The sequence below is a fragment of the Phascolarctos cinereus genome, unplaced genomic scaffold (genome assembly GCF_003287225.1).
Source record: "Phascolarctos cinereus isolate Bilbo 61053 unplaced genomic scaffold, phaCin_HiC Scaffold_4;HRSCAF=312, whole genome shotgun sequence".
Taxonomy (NCBI): domain Eukaryota; kingdom Metazoa; phylum Chordata; class Mammalia; order Diprotodontia; family Phascolarctidae; genus Phascolarctos; species Phascolarctos cinereus.
In genome coordinates this window covers 441,495,132-441,509,412 of record NW_027555847.1, presented here as the reverse complement: position 1 = coordinate 441,509,412, position 14,281 = coordinate 441,495,132, and the positions used below count along the sequence as shown (strand labels likewise).

General features: G+C 43.0%; 1 protein-coding gene across 1 annotated transcript in view; it reads left to right on the top strand.

The window, feature by feature from the left end:
• Positions 1 to 2,116: 2,116 nt before the first annotated feature.
• The window catches only part of KDSR (3-ketodihydrosphingosine reductase), a 59,443-nt gene continuing 47,278 nt past the window's right edge, over positions 2,117 to 14,281 (top strand). The window contains exon 1 of the mRNA XM_020995749.2: positions 2,117 to 2,362. Coding sequence (XP_020851408.1) covers positions 2,255 to 2,362 — 108 coding nt within the window. The 5' untranslated portion in view covers positions 2,117 to 2,254. The remainder of the gene's footprint in view (positions 2,363 to 14,281) is intronic.

Here is a 14,281-nt window from a genome sequence, read left to right as displayed (position 1 = left end):
CATAATCTATTTATTAGTAAGGATAGTGATCTCCAATAAATGGGGTCAATGACCTCTCTCAATGACCAAAGACCCCCAGTTAGGGATGATAGGCTCTTTTATATTGACAGAGCAAAATCTCCAGATGTTTTCAAACGATCTCACATTGACCTGTTTTCTAAGTCATTTTGTCTTCGATATCAGATCTTGCTTTTTTTTTGGTCTATTTTTTTTCCCTCACTCATTTGATTTTGTTTTAACATTTCTCTCTCTCTCTTTTTTTAAGGCAATTGGGGTTAAGTGACTTGCCCAGGGTCACACAGCTAGTGTCAAGTGTTTAGTCTGAGTTCAGCTTTGAACTCAGGTCCTCCTGACTTCAGGGCCGATGCTCTATCCACTGTGCCACCTAGCTGCCCCCTGTTTTAATATTTCTTGCTGTCTCTTGGAGTCACTGATTTTTGCTTGGCCATTCTATGTCAAAATACTAGGAGACACCCTGTTTTGCGGAGCTAAGGCCCAGCAAGCAAGCTGTGCACTGAGCTTGGCATAATAACAATTCTTTGTGCTCACCCTCTGGATAATCTAACCCTCTAGAAAAAAACATAATTATTGTATTGCTTAGACCAGCACCAGGTGTTCTCTGAACTCGGACAAGTAACCATGTTCCGGTCACGAAGCCCTGCTAGGAATCAAACTTTTCTCCTTGTTGTGTTACCCCTCATTGTCAGGGCTAGGGCTCACTTAGAATCCACTGGTATAAGTACTGAGGTCTCCACACACTGCCTCAGGTCCCCCCATTAGGGGCAGCCTGGGGCATGTGTGTGCTTGCTTATAAGCTGTTTCCCTTTTTTTGAAATTAAACTTCTGTTTGGTTCCTGACTCTCCTGTCTCTAGCCTGCTATGTTCCCCTAGGGCCATCCATTGGTTAGAGGCCGGTTTGGTCCCGTTGACATGTTTTTAGGGAGTCAGTTTCTTCTGTAAGGTTTTCCACTTTCTCTTCTCAGCTTTTTATTCTCTGTTCCATTCTTTCATCCAGAGATTTATTTCATTTTCTGTCTCTTTCATTTCTTCTAAGTAACCCTCATGGAAAATCCATTTTTTCCTTTGAGTCCCTGCTGACAACTGTTATTTAAATTAAAACAAATGGCATTGAATAATTTATTTCTGGGTGGATTAAAATAGGGATCTGGGATCTCATTGAAGCAGGGAACTCTGGAATGAGGACAGTTGCCTAGAGAGCAATAAAGAGATTAAGTGACTGGCCTAACCAGCCAGTACAAGAATCAAGGTCTGGACTTGAACTCTAGTTTGCTTGACTTAAAGGTCATTCTTTTATCTATTACACCTCTAATCGATAAAAAAAAAAAGTTTAAAAAAAGGATAAGACTCTAATCACATTCATTTTATTAGCACTTCTAGTATAAAATAAACACATGGAAGAGATTGAAACTTGGTCCAATTCACTTTTTTTTATGCCCTGGGAGTTTAATTTATGAATGGTCCTGGTGTCCCACCAAAAAGTGGGAACTACTGGTAAATAGTAATGAGAAAGGGTAACTCCTATAGGAAGGAGCTCTTGGCACCCTGGGTCCAGCTCTTGGGAGGCTCGAATGAGCCCGAGGGCTTGGAGCTCCTCAAGTAGAGGCCACAGCAAAAATACCCACCCTAGGGGCAGCTAGGTGGCGCAGTGGGTAGTGCCTGGAGGCAGGAGGACCTGAGTTCAAATGTGCCTTCAGACACTTACTAGCTGTGTGACCCTGGGGAAGTCACTTAACCCTGATTGCCTTGTGCAAAAAACCAAAAAAACACCTACCCTTGCCACTTTGGGAATAACTGAATTATTTTGAATGATTAAATTATTATTCAGTTATCAAGCAAGTATCAAATCAACCAACAAAGGAGACCCTCCCACAGTCTAGCAGAGGCTTAGGAAACAAGAGCCTGCTTCTGCATGGCCGTGGCCGTGGCCATGGCCAGCCCGGGCCGAAGGCGGAGGGGCTGCAGGGGCTGCGCGGGGACCTCGGGCCTGCGATGGAGCCTCGAGGCTGCGATGTCCTCCAGGGGCCGCTCTCCCGCTCCGCTCCACGCCGGGAAGCCCCCGCCCGGGCCCGGGCCGCGCCTCCTCCCCGGGCTCCTCCTCTTCCCGTCCTACTCCCATCTCCGCCAGCCTCCGTGGCTAACCCAAACACTCCCGGTTCCTGCCGTGGGCGCCCCTCTCAGCCCACCCCCCTCGGGCTCCCCAGCGCCGCCGGCCCCCGCGCCCGCGGCCAGAGCGATGCTGCTCCTGACGGCCGCCTTCATCGTAGCGTTCGTGCTGCTGCTCTACATGGTCTCTCCGCTCATCAGCCCTAAGCCCCTCGCCCTTCCGGGGGCCCATGTAGTGGTGAGTGCGCCGAGAGCCCAAGGGGACGGGACGGGGCTGGGGGAGAGGGCGCGCCCCCAGCCGGGGCATCCCCGCCGCCTCCTGTTGCTGCTTGCCCTCCCCTCCTCCCCACCTGGCTGCTCCTGGCTCATCTCCCGCTCCTGGCTCCGCCGCCCTCCGGCGGGGGATTCTGCAGGGCAGCCGCTCTTCCCTCGTTCCTCGTTTCTCCTTCCCCTGCTGCCCCTTTCCCACTTCTTGAGGGTTTTCTCACCCCCTCCCGATGATCCAGCGTTCTCTAGGTGCCCCTAGGTAGCCTCCCCCACCCCCATCTGTTGCATCTGCAAATACCAGGAAGACCTTTTGTGACCGCGTCGGCAAAGCCCTGGAAGAGCGAGGGGAGAGGGGTGCGCCGGCGCGAGCCCGCGTTTGGGGGATACCGTCCTCATCCTTCCGGGTGCGCCAGTGTCTGCTGTCAGGCCCTGGCAGGGATGGAAAGGAGGGCCATTGCGAAGGTCACCTGACACAGTCTGCCCCCCTGGGCGCAGCGAGGCTGAGGAAGGACCGGGAGATTTGGTTTGCACCCTCCCTCACCTGAAACAGACCAGAGCGTGACACATTATCCACTGGGTCCTCTACTTGTATCTGTACCTTACACATACAGCATGCCTGTTCAACTAAGCCCTGGCAGGAGGAGGGGCCATTATGAGGAGGTATGGTAATAGAGACCCAGGCAGGATGGCCAGGGACACATTAGGGTGGTTGTCTATCTAGACATACTGCCTTGTCCTTTCTAGAGTACTTTCACCTCTTAAGTGCTTTTAGATACACAGTCATCCTTGAAGCAACCAGGGGAGGCAGATATTTTTATCCTCAGTTTTACTGATGAGTCAGCTGAGGCACAGAGAGATATGGAACAAAATTTCACCAAAGCCATTCAGTGGACAGCTGGGCCTGTAACTCATCTCTTCTGACATTTGGGCCGGGGCATTGTCCTTTACACTCCACAAGGCCCGCTCTGAAGAAGGGGCCTGGCAAAAGCACACTTAGCTAATGTCTGTTGAATTGAGAAGAATCTTTGCCAAGCCTGGCCACTGAAGGCAGGACCGGGTGAGGTAGCTGAGATCCATGGACCTTCTCTTGTAACAAAAGCAATAGGAACCTAGGAAGTGACTCCACTAGGGCTTTTGCCTGGGGAAGGATCTTCCCCAAGTCCCAGTGAGGTAGGTGACTGCTGGCTGTTGTTGCTTCTTTTCCACACCCCCTCTCCCCCCAATCCACGCTATGGTTCCTGAGGTCTTTCTCACCTTATTTTCCTGTTGTTGTACCTACCAATAGTGTCTTCAGGTCTGGAATATGATTAGGATTTTGGCTTTCTCCAAAAGGTTAAATGCCATCCTAATGTCCCTTTAGAAATGAAGAGGAGAGTTGTTGTTGTTTTTTAAAACTTGTATTTGATGGACTTAACATTCCCACCTTTACTATGATGACTGATGATATCACCTCACATCTTTATAGCATTTTATAGGACCTTGACATCTGTTTTCTCATTTGACTTACACAACAGCCCTGTGACAGTTTGGAAGAGTGAGAATAAAGAGAGGAGAACCTGAGTTATGAATAAACAGTGTGATGGAGGAGGATTTAGGAGGGAGATTGAAAGTAGTGATATTCTCAGACTATACAGATGAGGAGTGCAGTGACTTCCCTCCGCCCTCTGAAACCTGAGTCCCTGTACTAGCAGTTTATTATAAAATACCTCTCCTACTTTTGTCTATATTTGTAATTAGGACAAGAGCTGGTGAGAGGCAAAATTTATTTCTTTACATTTCTTCTTCATAAAACTCCTAGTTTATTTTCAACCACTGCTCTGGTTAGAAAGAGAAATAAAAGGAAAGATACAGGTTAAAACAAAATTAAAGGTTAAAAAAAATTCAAAAAAATTAAAAATTCTGATCCTTCAGTTTTTTTAAGAAGACCTGCCTCAGGGCCAAGTTTTTAAAAGTTGTGTTTTCTTAATGGCTGTTTTTCCACTTTTAATCATAGTTTGATAGATCCATCAGCTCATTGGTGATATTTCCTCCAGATTGCAATCTATCCTTGCTTTTTCATCTTAATGAGGTTTGTTTTTTTTTTTTGGTGAGGCAGTTGGGGTTAAGTGACTTGCACAGGGTCACACAACTAGTAAGTGTCATGTGACTAGGGCCGGGTTTGAACTCAGGTCCTCCTTACTCCAAGGCCGGAGCTCTATTGTGCCACCTATCCGACCCTTAATTCGTTTTTCATCTGATTCCTTCCACAAATCCTCTTGAGACAATTTGTTATGAGGCAAAGAGCACTGGACTTGGGAACCAGAAGAGACCTAGGTTAAAATCCCACCTCCCATACTTAACTTACCCTTACCCTCTTTGGGCTCCAATCAACTTTCCAAAGTTCTAAATTGTAGAGGGATTAATGATATTCTAAGCATGGGCACCAATGAAATCACCAGCCTCAATTCCTCCCCCTCAAGCCCCCCCAAAAGTACCTACATTATAGAGTTGTATCAAATGAAATATAATGTACATAAAGTATTTTGCAAACCTTAAAATGATGTGTAAATGCCAGCTGTTTGTACTGTTTATCATACTTTAGTATTTCAGGAATTTTTCATTGCCCATATATCTCTGTATATCTGTAGATGGTCATTGGAGAGTTGCTGTGAGCGATCAGCTCTTCACAAACTCAGCTAGGCCTGTCCGCAGAAAACAGATGTAGTATGTCACTGGTCCTATTCTCGAAGATTTTCCCACTTGGTAGGGTTTCTAGGGGCAGTTAGGTGGAACAGTAGATAGAATGCCAGGCTTGGAGTCAGGAGGATCTAAGTTCAAATCCAGCCTCAGACACTTACGAGCTGTGTGATCCTGGGCAAGTCATTTCACCCTATTTGCCTCAGTTTCCTTATCTGTAAAATGAACTGGAGAAGGAAATGACAAACCACTCCAATGTCTTTGCCAAGAAAACCCCAAATGGGGTTATGAAGAGTTGGACATGACTGAAATGACTTAACAACAGGGGCCTTCTAGAGTTTTGCTTTGCTAATATAGCCTTCAGAAACCCAGGATTCACTCTATATCTGGAATGAACTAGAGGACATCAGTGGAGCAGTTAGTTCTTTTTTTTTATTAATTTATTTTGATTTATCAACAATCACTTCCATATGCTTTTGAGTTGAAAATTTTTCCTTCCCCTTCCTCCCCCCCACCCACCCCAAGACAGCGCACAATCTGATATAGGCTTTACATTTACATACCCATTAAATATATTTTCACATTAGTGAAGTTGTAAGTAAAAATTAAAACCAATAGGAGGAACCATCAGAAAGATGAAACAAAACTCAACTGAAGGTAAAAATAAGTGAGAGCAATTCGACTTCCATAGTTCTTTCTTTGGATGTGGACAGCATTTTCCATCCTGAAGCCTCTGGAGATGTCTTAGATCCTCGTAATGCTGAGAAGGGTTCAGTTTAACAATATTAGTCGTCATATAACGTGGCTGTTATTGTGTACAAAGTCCTCTTGGTTCTGCTCACTTCACTCAGCATCAGACCATACAAGTCTCCAGGTTTTTCTAAAGTCTGTCTTCTCATCATTTCTTATAGCTCAATAGTATTCCATGACATTCATATACCACAACTTGCTCAGCCATTCCCCAATGGATGGGCATCCTCTCAATTTCCAATTCTTTGCCACCACAAAAAGAGCTGCTATGTATATTTTTGTACATATGGGTCCTTTTCCCATTTGTTTGATCTCTTTGGGATATAGCCCTAGAAATGCTATTGCTGGGTCAAAGGGTATGCACATTTTTGTAGCCCTTTGGGCATAGTTCCAAATTGTTCTCCAAAATGGTTGGATCATTTCACAACTCCACCAACAATGTATTAGTGTTCCAATTTTCCCACATCTTGTGGAGCAATTAGTTCTAAGTCAGAAAAGTCAACACTTTATTTCTTGTTTTAAGTGATTCAAGAGACTTCAGCTACAAACCTATTTTCCTTAAAATTGTCTGGACTGTAGCCCATACATTCAGAGCAGTGTACTCTGAATATTTGCTGTGAAAGAAATGGAGAAATGTCTTATTTTAACTGTCGCTTATGAACAAATCTATAGAGTTGGAGAGTACCCTGAAAATAACACAAGAATCTCAGAAACAACAGATGTGCTAATTTACCTGAGGTTACCATCAATTTGTAAGATTCTATTAGGGAAGAAGCTGAAAGCAAAATTGCCCCTGTGAGATTTACTGGGAAGGGCCAGGATGGAGAAGATTAGTTCTTACATCCATGGAAGTGCTCATCATCTTCATTTCCTTAGCCATTCCCAGAATAGTCCTTGTTACTGTTTATTTTTTTCCCTCATTTTATAAATGGTAAAATTGAGGCACAGGAAGGACTCTAGGATTTGTTGAAGGACACTCCACTAATCACAGTCTGCAAATGTTAGAAAACCTCTACAGCTGGCTTTTCAGAAAGAATTAGAAAATAAGCAGTATGATGCAATCTGTGAAAGACACTCCACTAACCATGCTTTTCATCAGAATTTTTTTTTTCCTGGACATTGAATGTCAGGGCTGGAAGGCACCTTAGAGACCATGCCTTTATGTCTCTCATTTTACAGAATCCATTTGGCCAACCAGCCTTTCTAATTGCCCTTAATAAAAGGCAGAAACTGTGCATAAGGGAAAGAATAACCTTTTAAAAAATCTTACAGTTCAGAATGATGGTGAGGGAGAGGTTGTTTTTTTTTAAAGTCTGTTAAACTATCGCCTTTAACTGTCTATCACCTGTGCTTAGTACAACTGAAGCTGACATCATCTTTTGTCTTTCAACTCAAACAATAAATAGCATAATTGCTATTTTTTAATCCAGCATCAACAGTTCCCTTTTTAACCTATACATTTAAAACAACATAGTAAAAATATGATTTTTAAAATGATGTTTTTGGATATCTTTTGTTTGTATAGAACACTGACTTCTGAATGCACCCCTCTCCATTTCCTTTCCAGCAAGGGCTAAATTTATAGTGATGTCATGTGAATTTTCACATGAATTATTATTATTACTACTACTACTGCTACTACTACTACTACTACATTCTTGAATCATTTTCAAAGGGAAAAGCAGTTCAGTAATACTAACAAACACCATCAACCAAATCTAACAGCACATGCATTGTTGTGTACCTGTTACTCCCCCACCTCTGCAGAGACGGGGAAGGAGGTGCATTTTCTCATTTCTTTTCAAGGCCCATCTGGGTGATGATAATTAGGCAGCATTTAGTTTCCCATTTTTGATTCTTCTCCACCTTGTTGCACTAGGCAGTGCAGTGGATAAAGTACCAGGCCTGGAAGGCTCATCTTCCTGAGTTCAAATTTGGCCTTAGACACTTGCAAGCTGGGTGACCCTGGGCAAGTCACTTCACCCTATTGGCCTCGGTTTCCTCATCTGTAAAATGAGCTGGAGAAGGAAATGGCAAACCACTGCAGTGTCTTTTCCAAGAAAACCCCAAATGGGGTCCTGAAGAGCGAAGAACACTGTGACTCAACAGCAGCAACAACGACGTCGTTGTGTATAGTGCTTCCCTGGTTCTGCTCGCTTCTTTCTTCACCTGTAGGCTGACTCTCAAGGCTCTATGTCGACTCAGATCTGTGTTAAGGAAGAGTTTTACTTGGATGCTGACAAGATTACTTGGGATTGTTAAGCTTGCTGCCAAAGGAGCTTTCAGCTTAGCTGTGAATCTTGAACGCCATCCACTCTTGTGATGCAATTCCACCCTATTTCGTGGAGAATGCCGTAGATGCTGGAAAACAAAATTTTACATTTACATGGTGCTTTACAGTTTGCAAAGTTCTTTCCCATGCCTTCTCATGTTGATCCTCACCACAACCTTGGGAGGCAGTAACCGGAGCTGTAATCCTGCTTTGGAGGAAAGAAGGTGACTTTTACAGTCAGAGGATCCAGGTTCTAATCTTAGCTCTGCCATGTTACCTATTTAATAATGGGCAGTTCTCTTTACCCTTTTGGACTCCTTTTTCCTCATCTATAAAATGAAATGGTTACAGTACTATAACATATGCAAAGCATGTTGCATTTTTTTGATTCCCTACAACAACTCCATGAGGTAGGCGCTATTATTATCTCTCTTTTTACAAATGAGGAAATTGGGGCTGAAGGGATTTCTCTAGGATCACATAGTAAGTGTCTGAGGCAGGAGTTGAACTCAGGTCCTCCTGACTCCAAGTCCAACCTTCTATCCACTGTTCTACCTTAGGTGTCTTCTAGCTTTGATCCTCTGATAACTTTTTTTTTTTTAGGCAGTTGGGGTTAAGTGACTTGTCTAGGGTCACACAGCTAGTAAGTGTCAAGTGTTTGGTCTGAGGCTGGATTTGAACTCAGGTCCTCCTGACTTCGGGGCTGGTGCTCTGTCCACTGTGCCACCTAGCAATCCCCCTGATCACTTTTAACAGATGAAGAATTTGAGCCCCAGAAAGTAACTTTAGTAACTTGTCTGAAGTCACAAGGCTAGTAATTGCTAGGGCAGAGATGAGGACTGAAGCCTTCTGGCTCTTAGTCCAATGAAGTGCTATGATTGATTACAGCTATTTGCAATCTTTTGGGTCTCAGGACCATCTTACATTCTTAAAAAATTATTGTGCACTTTCCAAAGAGCTTTTGGTAATATGAGTTTTTACCTATCAATATTTACCACCTTAGAAATGAGAACATCTTAGTATTATTTTGAAAATAGTTTTGACCTCATGGACCCCACTGAAAGGGTCTTAGGGACCTCAAGGGGTTCCCAGACCCTGCTTTTTTGTTGATTTATGGCTGCTGATTTATTGAATCTTGTGGGAAGAGAGCTCTACTTGTTAGGAAGTCAGGAGCCCTAGATTCCAGTTACCTCTTCTTCACTAATCAGCTATATGAGTTTAAGTTAGATAAATTGCTTCTTGGGGCAGCTAGGTGGTACAATGGATAGAGTGCCAGGCCTGGAGTCAGGAGGACTTGAGTTCAAATTCAGTCTCAGACACTATCTATGTGACCCTGGCAAGTTGCTTAACCCTATTTGCCTCAGTTTCTCATCTATATAATGAGCTGGAGAAGGAAATGGCAAACCACTCCAGCATCTGTGCCAAGAAAACTCCAAATGAGGTCATGAAGAGTCGGACATGACTGAACAACAAAGTTATTGCTTCTTTGAATCTCAGTATCTTCAGCTGTAAAATGGAGGGATTAGATAGGGTGTCTCTGATGTCTCTTCTAGCTCTGATATCTTAGGAGTCAAAGTAGGGGAAAACTGTATTGGAAAATTTTGCTATTAATGTGTCTTTCAGAAGTGACCTCACCCAGCTTTCTATGATTTCTAACGTGTCATGTAATGGAAAAGAGGACCTGAGGTATTCAAGAGGGTCACGTCAGTCCAATGAGCACCTAGTATTTGTAACCAAAGGTGCTTTTACCTTTCCAGAAAGCATTTACTGCTGCAAGTTGGGTATAAGTTGGAAAACATCTTTGGAAGAGGTGATGTAGTTCTGTAGTCTTTGACCTTACTAGTGCTGAATCACCAGTTGTCCATCCTTCCCTCTGACCTGTCTTCTACTTGGTGTCTCTCCCGGTCATTCCAAAGGTCTCTTCCTCTCTCTTGTTGAACTCTAGATGTTTACCTGTCCTGTACCTCTTACCTTCTAGATCATTTCACATTTCAACTTCCCACATAAACTGGGTGTAGGAAGGGCACTGTGCTTGGCATGCAGGGAGACATAATGATAATAAGTGAGCAATATAAATGTGAGTTATTATTCAGGTTTACAAAGCTCTTTTCCCACATCTGCTCTTTGAGGTACTGGTAGTACAAGAATTATTGTGGTCATTTCATTGATGAAGAAACTGAAACTGAAGCTGAGAGAAAGACTGAATGACTTGCTCAGGGTCATTAGTGAATGGCTGAGCAGGATTCCAACCAACTCTTCCATCTGCAAGCCCAGTGCTTTTCCTACTGCATCACAAATGCCTTTCGAAGATCTAAAAAGTGAAGACAATTCACAATCTCTGCCCATATGGAGTTTTACAGACAATCATAACTTAACGTACATTATAGAAGGAGTATGTTAAAGACCTGCCAAGCAAGATGCTGTGTAAGGTATGAGAGGGGTAGGCTGTTACCCAGTGGTGAGTCAGAGAAGGCTGCACAGAGATGGCATTTGGCTTCCATTTGAAGGATCAGTAGGAGATCTAGGCCAGATGAAGATGGAGCAGGAGAACATTCCAGGTATAGGGAATATTGTGAGCAAAGATAGGAGATAGGAGAGCCTATACTTCTTTTGGGTAGACCAGTTTGATTAGAGTAGAGAGTTCAACAAACCTTTAACATTCTTTTTCTTTTTTAAATTTTGAGTTCCAAAATTTCTCTCTCCCTCCTTGAGGCAGTAAGCAGTTTGTTCTAGATTATACCTGTTCAGTCATGCAAAACATAGTACCGTATCAGTTGTGTTATGAAAGAAGGGGAAAAAAACCGTGGGAAAAAATACAGAAAGTGAAAAATAGTAAGCTGCAATCTGCATTCAGACTACATCAGTTCTTTCTCTGGAGGTGGATAGCATTTTTCATCATGAGTCCTTTGGAATTGTCTTGGATTATTGTATTGCTGATAATAATTTAGTTATCTACAATTGATCATCATACAGTGTTGCTGTTACTGTGTACAGTGTTCTCCTGGTTCTGCTCACTTTATTTTGCATCTATTTATAGAAGTCTTTCCTAGTTTTTCTGAACTCCAATTGCTCGGCATTTCTTATAGCACAGGTTCTTATGGCACACATTCCATTATAATTATTTACCACAACTTATTCAGCCATTCCCTAATTGATGGGTATCCCCTCAATTTCCAATTCTTTGCTGACATAAAAAAGAACTGCTATAAATATTTTTGTATAAATAGAACCTTCCCCCATTTAAAAAATCTCTTTGAGATATAGACCTAGTAATGGTAGTAGCCAGGTCAAAGGGTGTCCCCAGTTTGATAGCCCTTTGGGTATAATCCCAAATTGCTCTCTAGAGTGGTTGGATCAATTCACAAATCCACCAACAATGCATTAGTGTTCCAATTTTCCCACATCCCCTCCAACATTTATTATTTTCCTTTTTCAGCCAATCTGATAGGTATGAGGTGACACCTTAGAGTTGCAGCAAACATATAAATGAGGCACTGTGCTGAGGGCTGAGATATAAAGAAAAAGCAAAAACAGCCCCTGCCTTCAAGGGGCTTATATTGTAAAGGGGAGACAACAAGTGTTTGTATACATATGTTTATGTATACACACATATATTTATATACATATATGTATATGTATACATACACACACATATGCAGTAATATGTATGTCTACATTTATAAATTATATGTCTCCATATAAAAGATACATACAGAGTATATAACTTTAGGCATTAAAAGCTGTTGTTCATCCTTCAATTTTTTTTGAACTTTTATTTATTTATTTTTTACTTTTTGCTTTTTGGTGAGGCAGTCAAGGTTAAGTGACTTGCCCAGGGTCATACAGCTAGTTAAGTGTCTGAGGCCAGATTTGAACTCAGGTCCTCCTGATTCCAAGCCTGGAGCTCTATCCACTGCACCACCTAGCTGCCCCCTTGAGCTGATTCTTGAAACAAGAGGTGGGGGTAGGAGATTAAGCATTCTAAGCATGGAGAATAACCAGCTCAAAGGCCGATGGAAGTGGAGCTGCATGGGTGAGGGACAGCAAGTTGGTCAATATGGCTGGACCCCAGAGTGTGGGGAAGGGAGGAAAATTAAGAAGACTGAAGAGGACTGGTTGTGAAGAGCTTTAAAGCCCAAACACAAGAGATGACATCAGGAGAGGTAATAGGGAGGGAGTACAGTTTATTGAGGAGTGGGGGTGGGGATGGGCATTGATGCCACTCAGACCTGCTCTTCGGGAAAGTCCTTTCGGCAGCTGGGTTGCAGGATGGTTTGGATTAGGGAAAGGCTTGAAGGAGGGAAACCAATCAGGAGACTATTGCAGTAATCCAGGTGAGTGGTGAAGAGGGGCCTGAACTTAAGTGGTGGCAGTGTGAATAGAAAGAAGCTAAGTCTAGGTACAGCGAGGGAGCACTGGGTGTGGGATCAAGAAGACCTGAGTTCAAATGTGACCTCAGACACTTAATATCATTGTGACCTTGGGCAAGTCACTTTACCTTTGTTTGCCTCGGTTTCCTCTGCCATAAAATGAGGATAATTGTGGCACCTACATCCCCAGGTGGTTGTGAGGATCAGATGAGACAGTAAGTATAATGCATTTAGCATAGTGTCTAGCACAGAGTAAGGGCTATATAAATGTTAGCTATTATTGTATGTTGTAGATATAGAAACCACATGATCTGCAACTGACTGGAAGTGAGTTGAGAGTGAAGTAAAGGATGACGTGGAAGGTGGGAACCTCAGTGGACAGAAGGATAGTGGTAGGAGGTTAATAAGATGAGATAGGGCTGCAAAGGTAGGATGGTGCCAGATTGTGGAGTGCCTTGAATACCAGGCACAAAAATCTACATCTTTCTCAGAATGCAAAAGGGGCTATTCAATGTTTTAGAGCAGAGGAGTGGAGTGCAAGCTCTTGGAGGACAGGGAAGGACTATTTTCATGTCTGTGTTTGTATTCCAGGGACCTAGGTCAGTGACTTGTGCATGGTTTATGTTCGTTGAAGTGGATGAATAAATCTATATGTTAAAAAAAAAAAGAGTCTGGTATGATTAGAGGGAAGAGAAAATGGAAGCAGGAAGCCCTGTCAGTATTTCGCATTGTTGAGCACTGCTTTTGAGTATTTGTTTCCACACTCTTAGACTTCTCTTCTGCATCTCTCACCACGTCTGGTCTGGATCCTCATCTTTCTGATCCCCTGATGTGAGTGTCTCTCAGGGTGTACAGTCTCCAACTAATTCTTCTCTCTTTGCACTCACTCCTCTGACAATCTTAGCGGACACTGTCATCTCTATGATGATTACCCTTTGTTGTTTAGTCATGTCTGACTCTTCATGACCCCATGTTCGGTTTTCTTGGCAAAGATACTGAAATAGTTTGCCATTTCCTTCTCCAGCTCATTTTAAAGATGAGGAAACTGAGGCAAACAGGTTAAATGACTTCCCAGGGTCACAATCCAACAAGTATCTGAGATCAGATTTGAACTCAGGTCTTCCTGACTCCAAGCCTGGCATTCTATCCACTACACCCCCAGCTGCCCAATGACTCCTAAATATTCATTAAAATTTATCCATAACATGGATCCCACCTACATTTCCAAGCTTGTTTCATATTGGAACCAGCATGGTGCAGTGCTGAAGTTCTTAACTTGAGATCTGTGAACTTAAAAAAAAGTTTTAGATGACTATATTTCAATGTAATTGATTTCCTTTGTAATTCTAAGTATTTTATCTTATACATTCAAAACATTATACTTAGAAGGGCTCCATAAGCTTCACCAGTCTGCCATAAAGGTTCGTGACACAGAAAAAGTTAAGGATGCTTGAGGTAATAGAGTACATCTTGTATTTGGAGTCAGAAGACCTGTGTTCAGATACTGGTTCTGCTACTTACAATCTGCATTACTGTAGAAGCAGCCAGGTGGTGGAGTGGATAGAGCTTTGTGCCTGAAGTCAGGAAGACCTGGATTCAAATCCTGCTTCAGACCTTTAGAGCTGTGGGCAAATCACTTAACTGCTGTCTGTTTCATTTTCCTCAGCTGGTAAATGGGAATAATAATGGCACCTACCTCTCAGGGTTGTTATGAGGATCAGGTGAGATAAATTTGAAAAATGCTTAACTGATTTATAGGCAGCCTGGTGGCGCAGTGAACAGAGTGACAGACCTGGTGTCAGGAAGATTCATCTTCTTGAGT